The sequence below is a fragment of the Haliotis rufescens genome, unplaced genomic scaffold, assembly GCF_023055435.1.
Source record: "Haliotis rufescens isolate VD_foot unplaced genomic scaffold, xgHalRufe1.0.p SCAF_5, whole genome shotgun sequence".
Lineage (NCBI taxonomy): Eukaryota > Metazoa > Mollusca > Gastropoda > Lepetellida > Haliotidae > Haliotis > Haliotis rufescens.
The window spans coordinates 18,152,101-18,175,746 of NW_025964223.1; the positions used below are offsets into that span (position 1 = coordinate 18,152,101).

The 23,646-nt window shown below is 39.8% G+C and overlaps 1 protein-coding gene across 1 annotated transcript; it reads right to left on the reverse strand.

Annotated features, from left to right (window-relative positions):
• Nucleotides 1-10,098: 10,098 nt before the first annotated feature.
• LOC125373227 lies at nt 10,099-10,969 on the reverse strand. Its single transcript, XM_048384224.1, has one exon. It carries the CDS (start codon nt 10,810-10,812, stop codon nt 10,099-10,101), a length of 714 nt encoding a protein of 237 aa, XP_048240181.1. The 5' UTR covers nt 10,813-10,969.
• Between the last annotated feature and the right edge of the window lie 12,677 nt (nt 10,970-23,646).

Sequence of the window (23,646 nt, forward strand, 5' to 3'; positions counted from 1 at the left end):
CTGAGGATGGACTTACCACACATGGCATAACACACAAAGCTTCATGTTCAACACAACATAGTCTTTTTATAATCTAAACACACAAAGCTTCATGTTCAACAAAACATAGTCTTTTTATCTAAACATGGAGCTACATACACGCTCTATGTTTTCAACACAACATAGTCTGCTATATCTAAACATGGAGCTACATACGCACACGCTTCATGTTCAACACAACATTGTCTGGTATATCTAAACATGGAGCTACATACACGCTCTATGTTTCAACACAACATTGTCTGGTATATCTAAACATGGAGCGACATACGCACACACTTCATGTTCAACACAACATAGTCTGGTATATCTAAACATGGAGCGACATACGCACATACTTCATGTTCAACACAACATAGTCTGGTATATCTAAACATGGAGCGACATACACACATACTTCATGTTCAACACAACATTATCTGGTATATCTAAACATGGAGCGACATACGCACACACTTCATGTTCAACACAACATTATCTGGTATATCTAAACATGGAGCGACATACGCACACACTTCATGTTCAACACAACATAGTCTGGTATATCTAAACATGGAGCGACATACACACATACTTCATGTTCAACACAACATTATCTGGTATATCTAAACATGGAGCGACATACGCACACACTTCATGTTCAACACAACATAGTCTGGTATATCTAAACATGGAGCGACATACGCACACACTTCATGTTCAACACAACATAGTCTGGTATATCTAAACATGGAGCTACATACACGCTCTATGTTCAACACAACATTATCTGGTATATCTAAACATGGAGCTACATACACGCACGCTTCATGTTCAACACAACATTATCTGGTATATCTAAACATGGAGCTACATACACGCTCTATGTTTTCAACACAACATTATCTGGTATATCTAAACATGGAGCTACATACGCACACGCTTCATGTTCAACACAACATTATCTGGTATATCTAAACATGGAGCTACATACACGCTCTATGTTTTCAACACAACATTATCTGGTATATCTAAACATGGAGCTACATACGCACACGCTTCATGTTCAACACAACATTGTCTGGTATATCTAAACATGGAGCTACATACACGCTCTATGTTTTCAACACAACATTGTCTGGTATATCTAAACATGGAGCGACATACGCACACACTTCATGTTCAACACAACATAGTCTGGTATATCTAAACATGGAGCGACATACGCACATACTTCATGTTCAACACAACATTATCTGGTATATCTAAACATGGAGCGACATACACACATACTTCATGTTCAACACAACATTATCTGGTATATCTAAACATGGAGCGACATACGCACATACTTCATGTTCAACACAACATTATCTGGTATATCTAAACATGGAGCGACATACGCACACACTTCATGTTCAACACAACATAGTCTGGTATATCTAAACATGGAGCGACATACACACATACTTCATGTTCAACACAACATTATCTGGTATATCTAAACATGGAGCGACATACGCACACACTTCATGTTCAACACAACATAGTCTGGTATATCTAAACATGGAGCGACATACGCACACACTTCATGTTCAACACAACATAGTCTGGTATATCTAAACATGGAGCTACATACACGCTCTATGTTCAACACAACATTATCTGGTATATCTAAACATGGAGCTACATACACGCACGCTTCATGTTCAACACAACATTATCTGGTATATCTAAACATGGAGCTACATACACGCTCTATGTTTTCAACACAACATTATCTGGTATATCTAAACATGGAGCTACATACGCACACGCTTCATGTTCAACACAACATTATCTGGTATATCTAAACATGGAGCTACATACACGCTCTATGTTTTCAACACAACATTATCTGGTATATCTAAACATGGAGCTACATACGCACACGCTTCATGTTCAACACAACATTGTCTGGTATATCTAAACATGGAGCTACATACACGCTCTATGTTTAACACAACATAGTCATATATTTAAATATGGAGTGACATACCCTCACGCTTCGTGATCAACACAACATTGTCTGACATATCTTAACATGGAGCGACTAACACCCTCTATGTTGAAAATAACATTGTCTGACATATCTAAACATGGAGCGACTAACATGCTCTATGTTTAAATCAACATTGTCTGACATATCTAAACATGAGCTACATACACACTCTATGTTCAACAGAACACAGTCTGATATATCTAAACATGGGGCTACATACACGCTTCATGTTCAACACAACATGGTCTGATATATATAAACATGGAGCTACATACACGCTCTATGTTCAACGCAACATAGTCATATATATCTAAACATGAAGCTACATACACGCTCTATGTTCAACACAGCATGGTCATATATATCTAAACATGAGACTACATACACGCTCTACGTTCAACAGAACACAGTCTGATATATCTAAACATGGGGCTACATACACGCTACATACACTTTCTTTTGTTCAACACATCATGGTCTGATATATCTTAACATGGAGCTACATACGCGCTCTATGTTCAACACAACATTGTCTGACATATCTAAACATGAGCTACATACACACTCTATGTTCAACAGAACACAGTCTGATATATCTAAACATGAAGCTACATACACGCTCTATGTTCAACACAACATGGTCTGATTTATCTAAACATTGAGCTACATACACGCTCTATGTTCAACACAACATGGTCTGATTTATCTAAACATGGAGCTACATACACGCTCTATATTCAACACAACATAGTCATATATATCTAAACATGGAACTACATATACGCTTTGTGTTCAACACAACATAGTCTAATATATCTAAACATGGAACTACATACACGCTCTATATGCAACACAACATGGTCTGATATATCTAAACATTGAGCTACATACACGCTCTATGTTCAACACAACATGGTCTGATTTATCTAAACATTGAGCTACATACACGCTCTATGTTCAACACAACATAGTCATATATATCTAAACATGGAACTACATACACGCTCTATGTTCAACACAACAATGTCTGATATATCTAAACATGGAGCTTCATACAGGCTCTATGTTCAACACAACATTATCTGATATATCTAAACATGGAGCTACATACACGCTCTATATTCAACACAACATGGTCTGATTTATCTAAACATGGAGTGACATACACGCTCTATTTTCAACACAACATTATCTGATATATCTAAACATGGAGCTACATACACGCTCTATGTTCAACACGACATGGTCTGATTTATCTAAATATTGAGCTACATACACGCTCTATGTTCAACACAACATAGTCATATATATCTAAACATGGAACTACATACAGGCTCTACGTTCAACACAACATAGTCTGATATATCTAAACATGGAGCTTCATACAGGCTCTATGTTCAACACAACATTATCTGATATATCTAAACATGGAGCTACATACACGCTCTATATTCAACACAACATGGTCTGATATATCTAAACATGGAGTGACATACACGCTCTATGTTCAACGCAATATGGTCTGATATATCTAAACATGGAGCTACATACACGCTCTATGTTCAACACGACATGGTCTGATTTATCTAAATATTGAGCTACATACACGCTCTATGTTCAACACAACATAGTCATATATATCTAAACATGGAGTGACATACACGCTCTATTTTCAACACAACATTATCTGATATATCTAAACATGGAGCTACATACACGCTCTATATTCAACACAACATGGTCTGATTTATCTAAACATGGAGCTACATACACGCTCTATGTTCAACACAACATAGTCTGATATATCTAAACATGGAGCTTCATACAGGCTCTATGTTCAACACAACATTATCTGATATATCTAAACATGGAGCTACATACACGCTCTATATTCAACACAACATGGTCTGATATATCTAAACATGGAGTGACATACACGCTCTATGTTCAACACAATATGGTCTGATATATCTAAACATGAAGCTACATACACGCTCTATGTTCAACACACCATGGTCATATATATCTAAAGATGAAGCTACATACGCGCTCTATGTTCAACACAGCATGGTCATATATATCTAAACATGAGACTACATACACGCTCTACGTTCAACACAGCATTATCGGATATATCTTAACATTGAGCCACATACACGCTCTAAGTTCAACGCAACATAGTCATATATATCTAAACATGGAACTACATATATGCTATATGTTCAACACAACATGGTCTGATATATCTAAACAAAGGGCTACATACAGGCTCTATGTTCAACACAACGTGGTCTTATATATCTACTTATCTACATACACGCTCTATGTTCAACACAACATGGTCTGATATATCTAAACAAAGGGCTACATACAGGCTCTATGTTCAACACAACATGGTCTGATATATCTAAACGGTGAGCTACATCCACGCTACATACACTTTCTTTTGTTCAACACATCATGGTCTGACATATCTTAACATGGAGCTACATACGCGCTCTATGTTTAACACAACACAGTCTGACATATCTAAACTAGGATCTTATATACACGCTCTATGTTCAAAATAGCATAGTCATATATCTAAACATGAAGCTACATACACGCTCTATGTGCAACGCAGCATGGTCTGATATATCTAAACATGAGACCACATACTCGCTCTTCGATCAACACAGCATTGTCTGATATATCTAAACATGGAGCTACATACATGTTCTGTATTCAACAAGACTGTCTGAGATGTCTAAACGCAGAGCTTCATACGCGCTTTATCTTTAACCCAACATGGCCTGACAAATGCACACATAGCAATCGGTATGCATGGGTACCGGATTCACATTGTGTACTTATTATTGCATTCCTGGTATCCACTACCAATATGGGTGCTATATGTGAACATGTAAATACATTGAAGCCTGCACATTGATAAAAAAATGTGATGGTACAGACAATAAAGATTGTGACTATGTACACAACACATCGCGAATACCTGGTGTCATCACTGAGCTTTAGTGATTCATTCATATAATTTCACCATATTTTACCTCTAACGCTCAATGGAATCTGTTTCAGCAGGTAATTGAGACTGGTTATGCTCTGGCGTTGACGTGATATATTTTCCAGATAGAAAAGGGTAGCCCGCTGCCGATTAATGCATGCTGGGCCCAAAACAAAGGCACACCTCAAACATTCAGAGAAACGAACACTGTAATTGTATGTCATCTTAAGTACCTGTACCATCCAACAATATACATTTCTTTGCGTTATTCGTCATGATGTACGAGGACACTGAAATGCTAGGTTCAGGCGTTTACTGTTAAAGGTGTCAAGAATTTAAGGAGGTTTTCGTTTCATACTTATCTTCCTGATTTTTTTCTGAATGAATGTCTACGGGTCTACACATAATCCTCCTAAAAATGAAAAGTAAACGGTTAACATACTTTCACTAATACGTAATACTATTCATATTTACCGCAATTGTATCGCGGCCAGGATGTGTATTTTAACATGCCATCATTTTGCCATCTTATATAATAGATGAATCAATGATGCGATCAGTCGCTTCTGTGATCAGTTTGTGGCGTCGTGAACAATGGATGGTGTTATATCGTATTTTGCACTGGCGTCATATGACCTCAATTGACCAATCAGCATTGAGAATTACTAAACTGCGCATGTACTAATATCTGAAAGTTATTACACCTGATCATTCTATCCTTATGGATAATATTAATCTAATGTACATGTTATATGGAGTTCCAGGAACCATAATCGGCGCGAACCGGGATTCGAACCCACAATTATAGGTTTCTGGTGTGCCCAAACTCTGCACAGCGGCGCCGTAGACCACTAGGACACCCGTGTCCCCCCGTCCCTTGTTTTGTATTGTTCTGCTCGCGAGTAACCGACATACAATATCGATTTTGAAGTAAAAGCGAAATGGGATCGCGAGCCTATTCTAAGACTGAGACTTCCGCCCTTGGCGTTTGACTTCCACATTGCCCTCAGGTTGTACCATTATGTCATCAAACGTTATGGATTACATAAAATTTGACCACGTTTTCTGACTGGCGTCATGGCTTGTATTTGTCTTTATCAAAATCAGAGAAAAAATGACGTTTCTGTATTACTTAATATATCTGACCTAATTTGCGTTCATAGTATTAAAAACACATTTGTGTGTCAGAATTTGACGCTTTTTCGACACAACATAAAATTAATGATTTTCACTTTTAAGTAACAATATTTTTTCTTTTAATTCTATGGACAAGAAACGCACTTGTTTTCTCCTCCTTCTCCCCCTTAACACAACAAAATACACAACTACAACATATTCGGATACTGTACGGTGCACTGACTGACCGCAGTTTATTCTTCAACAAGTATTCACATTATCATGAACATCGTCCGCATCAGGAACATCACCAGCATCATGACCATCAACCAACCGTAATTTACATGAATATAGATTCGATGCTTCATATTTTCAACGTGTACATATACACAGGCATCGACGCCTTATTACGTATTCTAATGGCTCGTCAGCGCATACTCATCAGAGTATATCCCAAATCCATACTCTCACAACTGGAGTGTTCGAGATTTCAACTATGGATACCGATCCATCTCACGACGTATTATCATGGCTCGCCAGCACAACTTGCAAGCAACGCATAACATCCTGATCATCATATGGACAGCCGCAGGTACTACACACATAAATAATAAAAAATATTGATTCAACCGACGTGTACTCCAATCGGCATCATAGATAACCGAACATGTTTAATATAGCCAGCCCGACTGCACCGCACCTGAGAATGAAGTTTCAACTTCCCGCCTTTACTTATATACCCATTACGAAACCAGGTTACCTCCCTTTGTTGTGCTTTCCGACGTTAGGAAAAAATAATTTCGTTCTAATTCGCCCCTCAAACGAAAGAAATTATATTTCTCCTCCTTCTCCCCCTTAACACAACAAAATACACAACTACAACATATTGGGATACTGTACGGTGCACTGACTGAGGAAACAAAGAACGGGCAATTCAAAGCCCCAAAGAAAGAGACACTTTTAATCTATTTTCGATGCTGTCCTTAACATAGCCATCTTTGGCACTCTCGCTCCTCCAGCGACCATGTCGTTTAAACATTCTATCAGGGATGCCTCTATTGGCTGCCACTGTTGCTCCACCTGACCTCAAACTATGCAAACCGTAGCATTTTATAGCAGGTACATAAGGCTTAAAGGCTTCAATAAATAATTCCCTCAACCGAGTATAAGACATCGGTTTGTTTTCGGCTCTAAATATATAGCCATCACTGGTCTTGGACAGATTTCTGAAAAGATAAGTTTCTGAATTAGTTTCTTCCTTTAATCCAGATTTTTCCAAGAAACATTCCATACACTTCACAGGACACATCTTTGTCCCTGTTCTACCAATAACCAACCAAGCTCTATCTCTGTATACATCGGTCTTGGACCTTTCTATAAATACAGTCATATGAGAATCCAAAAACAACAAATCGCCATGCTTAATATTAAGCAACTCAGCAGACCGCATAAAACCTGCGAATGCAAGCAAACACATACACACAGTTCTCAAATTATATACATTTTGGTTTTGCATTTTGCAATCAAACATCCTTTCAACTACTTCAACCGTAATAGGCTCTTTCTTTTTAACGGGTTTAACTAACTTCCGTTTTGGCTGCCTCCAACAAATTTATCACCAACGTGTTGTTCGTGGGAGTGGGCAAACCAACAATAACATGAAAGTGTCGAATACTATAAAACGCTGACTGCACGGGCGAAAAAGAACCCGACCGCTGTATAACTGACAGCAAATAAAGCGCACAATGTAAGGGAGATAACGGTAACCCTACAGGCACGGAAACCATACTTGTACTTTCTGCACGTGGAAGTCGCTCTGGCATGATTAAGCAGTCCCGGTATTGCTTTGGCTAATTCCTTCACACTCGGCGGTAGCTCTGCTATCTCGTCACCAAACACATGATCAAAAACACCTGTAACAGGAAATTCAAAACTGAACCCGTATCGCCATCATGTTAAAATTTAAATCATAAACACCAAACAGACCATTGCTTTGTCTGCTTGGGACATATGCATCTTTGTAAGTAGGCAGATAAACCACTTCCTTCACCTATGAAACAAACTCTCCCCTAGGACATAACAATGGCCAAAAAGTAGCTGAATACCAAACAGGAACTATCAACGTAGCCCTGCCTTGACACATTCTCAAATGCCGTAATGAGCTAGATACCAAATAAACAGGTGGCACTATCCAATTGTTGCCTTCAGACCAACTCATGGTAAATGCATCCACTCCACATGATCCAGGATTCCTATATCTGGAATAAAACCTAGCAACCTTGTTGTTATGATACGAGGCAAATACATCTATATCATATGGACCCCACATACTCTGTATGTGCTGATATACAAAATCACTGATTCCCCAATCGTCCGTGTCCACAAGCTTGCTAAGATAATCTGATCTCTCATTTTCTGACCGGGGTATCCACTGCATTTCGAACTGAATCTGACCTTGGAGACAAAGATTAGAAATGTCCATAGCAATGTTTTGCAGCCCAGATTTCATAGATCCTTTAGCTACAATCGATTCAACATTTTTATTATCAGAAAACCATTGATTCTGTGTGACTTCAGCAAAGGGAGAAAACTCTGCAGAACCATATACACTGCCTTTAATACCCTGTGTGTAGAACTCAACGCAGCTTCTTCCACCGACCACTGCCCATGAGACTGTTCCTCACCAAACTGTACACAATACCCTCCGTAGCCGACACTACTGGCGTCACTGTATACCACTCTCGTTACTATGGACTGATCACACCATATTCTCTCTGTATATTTATTTATCTCATGTAACCAAAACTCGAGTTGATGTTTGCTGTACTGTGTCAAAACAACAAACTCATTCCATGATGTTATACTCACCGTCTGCAGAGACAAAGCCCTAGTCATGAGCTGAGCGACAGATCCTACAACCAAACTCATGCTTATCACCTGCCCCACGACTGAAGCCACTTTTCTAACCGGGACAATACCGCTACCTTTCAATAACGGGATGATACTCTGATGTAACTTATCAACCTTCCGACGAGGGATTGATAGTTTCATACACTTCGTGTCAATTATTAAGCCTAGCCATTCCATAACCTGACATGGAGCCCACAAAAAAATTTCACTTTTTGGTACAAAACCGGACTTTATGAGATCTTGCTTGACAGCATTTCCAATAATCATAGTATTAGCCATAGAGTCACTGGACAAAAGACCATCATCAAGAAAAGTAACAATTCTATAGCCTTTGTAACGCCAATACTTTACAAACTGACGGGTCACCTTGGTGAAAACATAAGGCGCCGATGTAAGCCCGAATGGCAAAACAAGAAACTTGTAATATGTCATTTTTTTACCAGTCCCCCATGAGAAACCTAAGTATTGGGTATGAAGAGGAAATATGTCAATATGGTGATAAGCCGAGTGAATATCAAACTTTACAAGCCAGTCATTTTTGTTTATGTACATCATGGATGTCCTCCAATCTTCATATTTCACCGATTGTTTCCATACATGCTTGTTGACCCATGACAAGTCTAAGATCAGTCTCTTCTTACCTGAAGATTGGATTGACACTGACAAAGGATTAACAAATGTAGGCTTTATATCACACTGCACCACTAAACCTTTTTTGAGTAATTGAGACACAGCTTCTGATACAAACTCTTCGTGCAATCTAGCAGACTTGTTGTTGCCTAAAACCGTATTGGGTGGTGTTGAATAAAAAGGAATTTTGTATCCATTTTCTATGATATCAGTGACGTAGTCTGAACTTCCGATTCGACGCCAAAAAGCAATGTTTTGTTTTAGCCTATCCTTCACAATGATTTCTGCATGGCCCTGTTCATATTCAAAATAATCATCAGTCAGTAACATATGATTATCACTATGACCTACGTCATACTTAACTTGTGAGTCAGTTTCTTTATTAATGGGCAGATCCTCCTCCTCGTCCTGTAGTCTGAGCGGGTTGTTGTTCTCCGGACATCGGACACTGACGTCTGAAATGGCCAAATCCCCCACATGAGAAGCACGCTCCCCTTGATGAGTTCCTCCGAAAGGGCTGATTGAACATGGAGAAGCTGTTGACTGCCGCTGGCTCTGCAGAAGAGACAGTAGCACTAGGAGCACGACCACCACGTGGTCTATAGTACGGACTGCGTGCAGAACGCCCCATCTTGGACTTGATTTTCTTGACAGCTTTATTTTCTGCTCTTGTAATTTTCTTGTCGTCTTCAGAGTCGGACGCCACATCTTGTGCAACATATTTTTTTACAGTCTCCCATCCACCCTCCGACGTATCGGCAATCTTAATAAGTTTGTTTCTCTGCTCGATCCGAGTTTTTTCCGTCTCAACAAGCTCCGCCGCGTAGTCGTATTTCTTAAATTCTAAGGCAAACTTTAACTGATTTAAATTGTCCAAAGTTTCAGTATTGAATGAGTGTTGTATTCTACAACCTTCTCGTTTCCACACAAATTCCTTATCAGCTTTCAACTTGGATATCTCTTTGGTCGTTTTCTCAAATTCTTCACGAAAACCAAGTAAACGATCTTCAACTGATTGCGCTATTTCGGCTTTTGATCTTTCCAATTGGCGAAGAATCTCGTCTAACTTCTCCGATATGGGCTTGTGAGCGTCCATGTTTAATATAGCCAGCCCGACTGCACCGCACCTGAGAATGAAGTTTCAACTTCCCGCCTTTACTTATATACCCATTACGAAACCAGGTTACCTCCCTTTGTTGTGCTTTCCGACGTTAGGAGAAAATAATTTCGTTCTAATTCGTCCCTCAAACGAAAGAAATTATATAGGCATAAATTGTATATTAATCAAGTACACAAAAAATATTTTATTTTCTTAACAAACAAATATACTTATTAAATCAAACGCACGTGTTTCATCATAATGTTGTAGCAGTTGTCTCAATATTATACCACTGTCTCCGTGGTCTAGTGATAGAGCGTCAGCCCGGAGAGCGGACGACCCGTTCAACTGCTTCAGTGCATCATATGATGTGACTAAGTGCTTGCAATCATCTCGAGAGAAATGCATTGTGCTTGTAACAATGGCTCAGTAGGTATCGACGGAGTCGAAGACAATTATCAAAATAATAGCAATGCAATATGTAGATTTTTACAAAAGACACATGGACATTAGGGGTATAGGAAGATCAAAGGGGTGGTGTTTTACGTTTTTTCCAGGGTTAATATCAATGATTGTGTAATGAAGCAGATATAATGTTTTTGTATTACACCGTTTTATCATTTTCACCTCAAGCTTTAAGTTTGCTTGGTTCTTTGTTTGTTGGTAAAAGCCGCACTCAGTAATATTCCGGCTATTTGACGACGGTCTGTAAAAAGAAATCTGGACCAGACAACCCAGTGTTTGACATCATGAGTATCCATCTACGCATTTGGGATACGATGACATGCATCAACCAAGCTAGCGAGCCTGACTACCCGATCCTGTTAGTCGTCTCTCACGGCAAGCATGGGTTGCTGAAAACCTATTCTCTACTCGTATCTTCACGGGTCTCATGGTCCTTTGAATATAGCGTCTACCCGGAGAGCGATGACTCGATCTTCTTACCTCGTGATACCAAAAGACGTTTATGGATGGTACTTGTTGTTACCCTGTGTGGCGCTCGGCATAAAGGGGCTAAAACATGGACTGGTGGGCTTGCAGTCAGTATACTGTGTTTGAGTGGGGTATTCATATTAAACTGCGGCATGGTATCTCAATGAGCTAGCACTATAAATCGGCATCAAACAGTACAAACAGCCACCCCGCCTCCTCAGTATTATACATTTATTGTATTTTTATGATTTGGTTTGTTGTTTTACGCCGCACTCAGCAATATTCCAGCTTTATGACGGCGGTCTGTAGATAATCGAGTCTGGACCAGACAATCCAGTGATTGACATCGTGAACATCGATCCACGCAATTGGGATTGATGACATGCATCAACCAAGTCAGCGAGCCTGACCACCCGATTCCGTTAGTCGCCTCTAGATCTCTCGACAAGCATAGTCGCCTTTTACAGCAAGCATGGGTTGCTGAAGATCTATTCCTCCCCGGATCTTCACGGGTCACATTTATTGTAAGGTAACGAAATGCCAAAACGTACTTTTCATATGACGTTGTCAGGTTTAATAGTAATCAAGGGTTCTTTTAACAATTCGTTTCACACAAAAATATTCAAGTAACCAGTTTAATATCCTGTGAATTCCAGATTAAACAAAATGGTCCAACAATTGATTACATCATACAAAAAAGTTTGTTAATAAACGAGAACCATTTTTTAAGGTAAGAAATATACTATCACGCGATGTTTATCAACTTCTTATAAGAACAAAAAGTTAACTCCTATAATAATTATTAGCCTATAATAATTATGACGTTGAACAACACGTTTACACATGTACACATGTTGTGTAACGTATTCCGTGAAAATATATTTGTTAAGAAATGCGAATTCAATATCATGATTGAAAATGTAAACATGATTGATTATGTGTACATTGCATCTTATTTTATCTTTATCTCAAAGAAAATACCAAGTATGTACAGCAATGTTGACGTATGACATCACTTCCGGTGATCTTTCACAAAATGTTGTGTTCACTGACAGTGGTTTACGGGATGTTCAGAGGAGGACTTTCGTTGATACAGAGATCGTATACACATTAATGAGTTATGTAATGTGAATCTGAATCAATCGTCATCCTTTGTTACTCGTTTTTTGTGTTTCATTGTAACCAACAGACTGCGACGAAAATGCAGATAAATACCGCCGCCGTTGAATGGTACAAACGCAAACAAAAAGGCTAGAGCCAACATATAAAAACTGCTCTCGTGGTGCAAAACAAAAATATTTACGTGTTTCCTTTTCCTTGTAAAACACAAAAATCTCTGCATTCGCATGCAGCAAAAGGTCATCCAAAGTTAACATATGGTGTTTAATTCCAACAATAACAGTAGACGCCCTTTCTTGTCACTAGACTGTCTGGTCGATACTCGATTGTTCACAGGCCCCCGTCGTATGGCAGGAGTACATGCTATGAGGCGTTTGACAAGAAATAAATACTTACTTTTTTGCAAAATGTGTGAATGGCGGGAGCTACTGGTAAAGCAGGACATGCTTACCCTTTTCGCGAAATAAATGTCAGTGCATTTTACGCCTAATAAAACCTGTTTATATTTACTAAATCACTGTTTTGTATCTACTTTGGCTTCTCTTATTCAGGCTACGATAATTATCCCAACATATGCAACAAATAGTAAAACGGATCTGTCAAAACATTAGAAACTGCGAACCGAGAAGATCCGGGTTAGAATAGGTCTTCAGAACCCATGCTTGCCGTAAAAGACGACTTTCCTTGACAAACGGGGATCGGGTGGTCAGGCTCGCTGACTTGATTGATGCATGTCACCGTATCCCAATTGCGTGGATCGTTTCTCTTGATGTCAATCACTTAATTGTCTGGTCGAGACATGATTATTTACAAACCGCCGTCATACACCTGGAATATTGTTGAGTGCGGCGTTAATCAAACAAACAAAAATTCGAAAATGTTTTTCAGTGTGAAACCTTAATTCTGCTTTGTTTACATTGTAAATCAAGCACGTTTTTTACACCTGATGTATTTCGCTTGATTGCGCAAGACCAATTCATCTACCCGAGGCAAGAGCGTCCACTCGTCAAAGTCTTGTTTCCGCCCTTTCCATGTGAAGCCCACTCTCTTGTGCTAAATATGATTGGACTACCGTACATAACGATAGTCCAATCAGAGAACGTTTCACAAAAGCAAGATCCACGACTGGTATACCTTCGAATGTTGGTGATTTACCGCTGCCTGTCCTACTTGACGCGAATATATATTTTTCATCTTTTAAACCCCGCAACGATTGCCTATGTTTTTATGTGTGTCAGGGATGAAATCGCTGATGTTTCCGTTAAATGATCGAGTAGGTCGTCGCCTATGGCAGCCGCCATCTTTGTGAAGCTGTACGAGAGGTGTCAGTGGTGTGGTATCACAATGACTGGCCGATCTGCGCTCCATTTTATGCAGGGCAGATTCACAGGTCAATACCATCGGGACAACATCAGTGCACCGTTCGTGGTGCCATTTGCACAACCTACTGGGCAACGTTTCCTCTTTCAAAATGATAATGCATGTGCTCATTGTGCCGGGATTGTGACCTAATTCTTCCAACAGCAAAACATCCATGTCATGCCATGGTCAGCACTCAGTCCTAACGTCACTGGACGTGTACGCCAACGTCAAAATCCATCTACCACGCTCAAAGAACTCGCTGTTGCTCTCACTGATGATTGGAACAGCATAAGTCAAGCTGACATTGGTCGACGTATCTGAAGCATGCCTCGAAGAATTCGTGTATTTCTGGCGAACAGAGGTGGTTTGACCAGATATTAGTGACGTTGGCTGCAAAATGCAAATTTCGAATTTGACCCCCGACTTCTTTAACAAGCTTGTGCGCCACCATCTCACCACACCAACCTTTAGAACCCGTTAGATCTCCTACTCCCCAGCAGATAAGATCATATTATTTCCATGTGCCAATACCTCATAGATCACATTGCCATGTATACATCCAGCTTAACCGTTGATGTTCATGCTTTATGGAGTTTTTAACCCAAGGCTACCGTGTACATTTCAATAACATCATTAGTCACTTGATCCTATAATGCATCAGATCGTCAGCTGGTTTTCATGCCCATTATGAAGCAATATTGACATCATTAGCATTAACTATCTTCGCCTCAGCTCAAATGTATTGTCAATGGAAAGACGAATAATAAGTTACAATTCCTATCAGGGACAAACCATTTTAGGTTAACGGGGGTATCTTGAATTTCTCTTTGGACAAAGTATTTCTTTCGAAATGCGTTCAACACATTGCGTAAATTTACCGGTCATAAGTATAAGAACCCCATCACGTCTGGGATCCATGAATTCAGATTATTTCTCACATGTACCCACCTCCACCCTCAAGATATATTGACTGGTCCATGTGAGAATATATATTCCACACTCTTTCAGTCGAGAGTTTGTGAAGGGGGAGAACTGTATACTGAGCGTCACATTTGATATCATAGGACACTGTACAGTGGATATTACGAATACAACATGGCTGAAAATGACACCTACAAGTCACATTCTTTACCCATTGCATCTCTAACGCTTTCCTGCAACTTTTGGAGTATAATGTGCAACGGGGTCATCATTGCTACAACCACGAAAACTAAATCTCTGCAGGGATATTCTGGAAAACTGCTCACAAGTCAGGCGGTGGCGGATATCTGTTTAGAGATAACTATTTTAATATATATTCATGTACCGTTGAAAGCCATGATCATATCGCCGGACTTTATCCGGATTCTGACGACTCTTGGGATAGCTTTTCATGGCATCGTCGCTTACAGTATAATGGCATTCGGTTGGAATCTTTACCTTGCTACATGTGGACACCTGACATATCGGTTTGATATGACGTGGCGCAAACTGGCAAAAATCATCCTGTTTTCATGGTTGTTCAACCTTGTTTTACCTTTCCTTCACTACACAACGAATGACTATTTTGTTTGGGACGAACGGCTTCTCAGACTGTTCCCAACTTACACTAGCAGAAACTGGTGGTTTGGTGTCCTTTGTGTTACCAATGTTATCTTGATGCCGCTGTGTGTCACTTTTGGGCTCTTCTACAAGATCAGGAAGTACGCCAGAGGCCTCCCCGCTGTGGTCACAAACGGGGAACATAGCCACACGTCGAGGAAGATTAAGCTCGCGTTGATGAACATAGTCATAATGATTTTGCATATCACATCTTTTCTTCCTCTACACCTTGTCCAAGCTTGCAAGGTCACCACTCCTGGAGTGTCTAGCTTCGTTGCAATTTGTTACTATTCATATCACATGTTCAAGATATTTCTATTCATGAAATTGTTTAAACCTTTCCGGAAGACCATCCGATCTTTTTGTTGTTGCTGCGATAGCGAAGTTACACCAACACAGACCGCTTTAGAGGCAGCGACGCAAATGATGCCAGTGACTTCTGAAAAGAAACAGGTTTCTCTGAGAACACCATCAGGAATTCTTCTGAGGCCACACAACCTAGCGCAGAACCTCCACAACGACACGGCGATGTAGAATGGATGTATTGGTATTGCGAGTTTATGAGTTACCATTATCGAAAACCGAGGAGAATTGTGCTATTAGAGACTGTCTAAAGAATTTTTTAAAAGGGCAGATTGAGAGTAATACGTGACCTAACTACGTCACAATGGAATTTCCTTTCCGCACACGATGTCAGTGGTACAGCTACTATTTAGGATTTATGCCAAAAGGAACACGATAATAACCCTCGTTTTTATATCAAGCAGTGCGTGGGATGAGCGATCGATGGACACCTTTAAGTTAACTATCTGTCACGGATATTCTTTGTTTGTGTTATGTATATTAATCGTCCCCTTAGCCTTACGAGTTGATGTGATTTGAGATGATATATGATTTGATATGACCACAGCGTGTTTTCAATAAAACTACAATTCAAGCGCACGTACCGCCACAGGCGATGCGCAAGTATAACCCACTTGTAATGTTTCTGATTTGAAACAAGATGAAATCATGTCTTGTTTAGGGACATTTGTTTTTTACTTTTTTTCTTGAAATTTCAAGATGTTATGTTGAAATTAGTTGAAATTTCAAGAAAATATTCTTGATTAATTTTTTTTACTAAGTTGAAATTTCAAGATACTAAGTTATCTTGTATCTTGAAATTTCTAGATCATTGTCTTGAAATTTCAACTTAGTATGTGTCTTGAATTTTCAAGTTAGTATCTTAAAATATCAACTTAGTATCTTGAACTTTCAAGATCATTATCTTGAAATTCAATGTTATGTTGAAATTTCAAGAAAATGATCTTGAAATTTCAGGATACTTAGTTGAAATTTCAAGATACTAAGTTATCTTGTATCTTGAAATTTCAAGATCATTATTTGGAAATTCAATGTTATGTTGAAACAAGTTGAAATTTCAACTTTGTATGTGTCTTGAAATTTCAAGTTAGTATCTTGAAATTTCAACTTAACATCTTGAAATTCAAGTTAAATATCTTGAAATTTCAAGAAAAAAACATCAAAACAAATGGCCCGAAAAGGCTGCAGCAAGAACGTATACCGAATTTTGTATTTTGTTGGTTATTAAAATTGAAAGAATTGTTGTTAAATTTGATAATGTCTATTTCACAACTCACCCCTGCAACAGTCTGGAAATAGTAATCTATGGCGGTGTAATTTTGTGTAAAACTATATATATTCAAATGGCGTTTCTTGATGTTAGTAAATATGCCAATGTTTAAGGAGATCTATTGAAGTTTTTAAAACATGTTAAACAGTCATACAGAGTACATATTTCCACCACGAAGTGGTGTGTCAAATGTGATTTCATTGTTATATGAAAAACGAAAAGCAACTGTCCACATCCCAACACCAATGTGAATGCATATCGAAATCCCAGGTGAAGGCCGAGTTGCAGGGGTGACGACGCAGTGGTGAGTCGACGCCATTTCCCTCTGTTTACAGTGCATTAGTGAACATGACAAAGAAGTGATTTTCCGTTATTCTCGGCGTATTGAAGACGCCAAATGGGCTATTGTGTCAGAGACAAGTTTATTTTTGTCTCACTCGTAGAATACAGTTACAATATATCAAAAGAAGTATAAAATAAACTTTTACAACCAGTCGCTAGTCGACTTTCGAGAGACAATATGTCATTGAAACAAATGGTAATACACAACGATAAAATATATACAAAAATACATCAATGATATAAAATGGAAGTGTACCAGTTCATCAAACAAAACTATCAAGTGTCATTCCTTTACATTACAAAGCGAAAGTTTAGATACAGCGATGTCAGCGTGAAGAAAAGGGGAAATTGAATGGGCATGTCGTGTAGTGTTCCTACCATTTTGAGGCATCAGTCTATAAGAGAGATCTAGACATACTAAAACAGTGTGTGTGTGAGTGAACTTTACGCCGCTTTTAGAAATATTCCAGCAATATCACGACGATGGACCCCGAAATAACAAACAAGAAGACCTTGGTTAAACATATATTGTATATATAAAATGTATCTGTATTAAATGTTAAAAACATTCTTTGACTGAATACGTTATATGAACTGATTGCGTCATTGCAATACTGTCTCCAAAGACATGATATCGAGATTAAACATCAACTCTCGCAGTAATTACTGAAACAACTACAGCCGAGAGTGCAGCAAAGAACTCCATGAAACTGGTGATACCAGATGGGGCAACTCCGTCGCTGTTTTTGCGAAATAAATTTAATTTCTCATGTGTCGACGTTTCATTTACCTCAGAGGTCAGAAATCATGGTAGTTTTAAAGTGTTAAGACAAATACAGGACGGTTCGTGTATTTGGGGGTTAGCGCCCTTTTCACAAACAGAATTTCATTTTTTTTCAATCGATATCACGGCGGCATGTTCATTGCAAAAAGAAAAGCCTGCAAAACCACTGTGGTTATGTGTTGCAGGGTAACGTGCGAACGTCGAGTGGTATATGCAAACCAATGCATGGTGAGCGCAGTTCCTCAACTGATTGAGAGGATGCGTTTATACGTACTGTCTACCAAAGATCACAAACACGGTTCGACTGGCATGATCGGCTAATGGAGCTAAAAGCTATTGGAGGGTGAACATTAGTTCTTAACTATTCGAGAGTTTATCTGCAACACACCGACTACTGGAGGATTACAGCATGAATGCGACATTCATGTGACTTTGTTTTAAATAGTATTTCAACTGTTTAAACGGCAGTATTAACTGAACCAACAATCACTGGCCATTACAATCAATACATAACGTTCATTTGTCCAGAAAACAAATTTAGGTTTATCCCTAGGCTAATTTATCCCTTGGTTTTATCCCTTGGCGTAAAGACAACACATGGACAATGTTTGACATTAATAAGCGTCAATCTACCTGAATTACTGTCTCACGATTTTTGATAAGACAAACATCCATATCAATTAGAAATGTCGGGGTGGCGTTTAATAGATTATGTTCGCTAATTCTTTCCATGTTAACATCTGATTGATCGTTTTCACTCGATAGATCTAGTTCGCTTTCCTCGCTGCTGTCAAGATAGTTTTGACTTACCACGGGCTCATACTTATGAATGTGTGTAAGATCTTTGAGCGAAAGTCTATGGAATCCTAAAAGGGACATTGTCGCGTTGTCGCATTGTCGCCCTACCAAAAACAAGCAAAAAGTGTCAAAATTAACCAAAGCGCGACAACGCGACATTTTTCCCATTTATCGCATTGTCGCATTCCATATGATAGAAATCCAACGATTTCATTAATGACATTGTCTGGTGATGCCATGGCGAACGCTACACGGAAACAGTGATCGTCTGCAAGTTCATTTCTCCGCTGTGACGTCAGGTGTCGTGATGATAAATCTCATTAACTCTCGGTAGTTTCCGGAATACGAGTAGGTTTTTGACGTTTTCTTCGCTGCTAATATTGCCTTTAGAATTTGTTTTAATATGCTTTATAAATGATACACTGTACAGCTGATCACGGACCTCGAATTCTATCTCACACGCATGTTTGACACCAGTTATCTCTGGAATGTTTCTCATTCACAGGTGTGCAGGGATATGTCGTCTGTCACGACTGTGGCGGCCGAAGCTGTGTGCACGTCATGTGTGCATCGATGATGCTTCGTAGATATTTAGTTGACAATATACTGGACGGGTAGCTCAGACAGTCACAGATTCAAAAAGATGTTTATGTAACACTGGACGCCTTTGTCACTGTAGGCGTTAGTCGACTCCACCATTGTCCTAGCTATGATTCTCAATTGGCGCGATACACAGAGATGCAACTGTTCAGTTGGGCTATAGATGAAGGGTGCTTTAAACATTTATATGACTCCAACGAAAAAAAAAACTTCAGTGAGAAATCTTCAATTACAAAATGTACTGTAGCTGGAGGCATGTCATATCTATGGAATACTGTAAGGGACATTCTCGCGATCTTGCATTCCATATCCCTTTGTAAGAAACTATTTGAAAACCTTGTTGAACCAGATATGTTTTATGGAACGGGGATGCGGTGTACAAATACTTATAAAGAAATAAATCTTTCACAAGACAAAGCTTGCACATATTTCCTTGACATCACGAAGGGCTCTTCTAAGGTAGCTTCGAACAGAGATATGGTTTTATATCGCCAGTTGTTAAACATGGTGGTATCTAAAGATGCGTTGTATTTTAAGATGTTTTGTGATGAAAGGAGGGGCTTCTTCCGTTTGTAAAACTATTTGTGAACACGCCCAGTCACAGAATATCACTATAGCCACATAGACATGGGGGAAACCAGCTGTTTTGACTATCACATATGAATAAAGCAACAATTTTTCATCAGCCTCTTATGCGTGATATACCGTGGTATTGTTGTGTAGCTTTTTATCTTTTAGTTCGGGGGCACGGGTAGCCCAGTCGTCTAAGGTGCCGTGATTCGCTGTGCGTCCCTTGGGCACGCCAGAAACCTATGATTGTGGGTTCGAATCCCGGTTCGCTCCGATTATGTTTCTAGGTTTGTCAGCACCATACCCGTGCTCGTGGGTTTCACCGAAGTGGTAAACGTCTAAGACCTACATCACCTCGGGCTTTCCTCCCACATTAAGCTGACACGCCGTGATATAACTGAAATAATGTTAAAAGCGGCGTTAATCCCGACTCACTCACTTATTCATATTTTAGTTGTAAAAGTTGTGTTTGTTTGTTGTTTTACGCCGTACTCAGCAATATTCCATCTATGTGACGGCGGTCTGTAAATAATCCAGTCCGGACCAGACAATCAAGTGATTGACATAATGAGCATCGATCCACGCAACTGGGATCGATGACATGCATCAACCAAGTCAGCGAGTCTGACCACCCGATCCCGTTAGTCGCCTTTTACGGCAAGCATGGGTTGCTGAAGATCTATTCTACCCCGGATCTTCACGAGTCTTCACGTTGTAAAAGTAAACAGATAGAGTTACATGTATGAATTGTGAGAAGCACATGCATTTTATGCACTGATCCCCAGAACGCAGGCGATTACTGCAAATTCACAACATATACTTAAAACAGTTCATCGTTTTCTGATATTTATGACCACTAACTTCTAGTTACACATTAAACCATACTCACTCACTTCTAGTTACACACGGGGGGCACGGCTGGCCAAGTCGTCTGAGGCGCCGCGATTCGCTGTGCAGAGTTGCGTCCCTTGGGCACGCCAGAAACCTATGATCGTGGGCTCGAATCCCGGTTCGCTCCGATTATGTTTCTAGGTTTGTCAGCACCATACCCGTGCTCGTTGGTTTCACCGAAGTGGTAAACGTCTAAGACCTACATCACTTCGGGCTTTCCTCCCACATTAAGCTGACACGCCGTGATATAACTGGAATACTGTTAAAAGCGGCGTTAAACCCAACTCACTGACTCACTCACTCTAGTTATACACCGTATGGAGTATGGCAGAAGTGGGAAACTGATTTTATAACGCTTCATGTAGTTTGGCCAGTATAATGTGCAGATCTTTTTCAATATAAGTATCACGAAGGTATATGTGTGGGTTTTTTAAACCGCGCTAGGTTTTATACCCTCGAACCTAACGAGGAACGTAAAATCAGGACATATACCCCGAGTGATACTGCTATCACAAAGTTATCTTGTCGACATATTTAAATCTGCATTATAAAAGAATTAAAAAGATGTTCGATTCAGGTGAGGTTAACTCGTGGTATGACACGTGACTTTCGACAACGTGTCGCATTTTGCTTCGTGGCGGGATATAAGAGAATGGTTCTCAAGCTCAGAAATATTTATTAAATACGTAGTATTTTATCAAAATCACGCGAAGGGGGTAAGACAATTAAGGGTTATTTTATCATACCATACCCCCATATCATCTCCATATCATCCCGAGGGCCGAATGCCAGAGGGGTGATATTGGGAAGTTAAAAACTACCTATAGTAACCTTTTCATAACTTCAAATTGTAAAGTGTATCTATTTGCAAATGAAGACAATACACTTTTGCCTTGCTCGGAAGACATTGCACTGGAAACTAGCCGAGCAGACGACGCACTAAGGGGCGTAACTCTAATTTCTTACCACCCGGGTTGATATCGATCGCTCATTCAAAATGCATTGACAAGCCACGTCAGCCGTTAAGGTGTGTAATACAGGTCTGGTCATGACACCCCCTGTGATATGACCGTCTCTTTGTTGGCTCAATCACACATATAAAATACCTCGTATTGACAGGGGCGGTCGGGTAGCCTAGTGGTTAAAGCGTTCGCTCGTCACGCAGAAGACCCGGGTTCGATTCCTGACATGGATATGTGTCAAGCCCATTTCTGGTGTCTACCGCTGTGATACTGCTTGAATATTGCTAAAAGCGGCTTAAAACTCACTCATATTGACAGGTATATGATAATCTCCAGTATCCCGTGTGTTAAATCTTCATTCTATTATCATCAGCAATACCATGGACCAAGTCACAACTATAGTTTCGTCTGGACCTCCCTTTGACAGTTAAAATAGTCCAATCAAAATACTCTCACGGGCGAAAGAAAGTCTGTGCAATATCGTGATGGAAATGGGAACGGCGACGTCAAAAAACGTAGCTAGGATTGTGAATTAGTCCAGGGTATTTCTTATAATAGTGAGTGAGTGAGTATGGTTTTACGCCGCTTTTAGCAATATTCCAGCAATATCACGGCGGGGGACACCAGAAATGGGCTTCACACATTGTACCCATGTCGGGAATCGAACCCGGGTCTTTGACGTGACGAGCGAACGCTTTAACCACTAGGCTACCCGACCGCCCCATTTCTTATAATAGGATGGGGACATGATACACTGGGTGACTGAGGATAAACCCAGAATAAGTGGTTATCTCTGTGAAAACATATTCTTCCAGACGGTGGGTTGGTTGGTTTGTTGTTAAACGCCGCGATCAGCAATATTCCAGCTATATGACGGCAGTCTGTAAATAATCGAGTCTGGACCTGACAATCCAGTGATCGATACCATGAGCATCGATCCACGCAAATGGGATCGATGACATGCATCGACCAAGTCAGCGAGCCTGACCACCCGATCCCGTTAGTCGCCTCTTACGACAAGCATAGTCGGACACATTAATTGCCAAATCTATTTGGCCAGGTCTAGTAGCAGTGACGCATCTGCGAATCGCAGCTATGCACCCGGACAATTGGGATACGGCGCTCACTTACGCCACAAAATGATGATCGAGGTAGTGATTCTTTGAGTTGTTCTGGAAAAGCATATGAATGATTCAAGGAAGCACAAATCATAAAGACCAACCCACACAGAAAATGACAAATTATATGTCTCAATA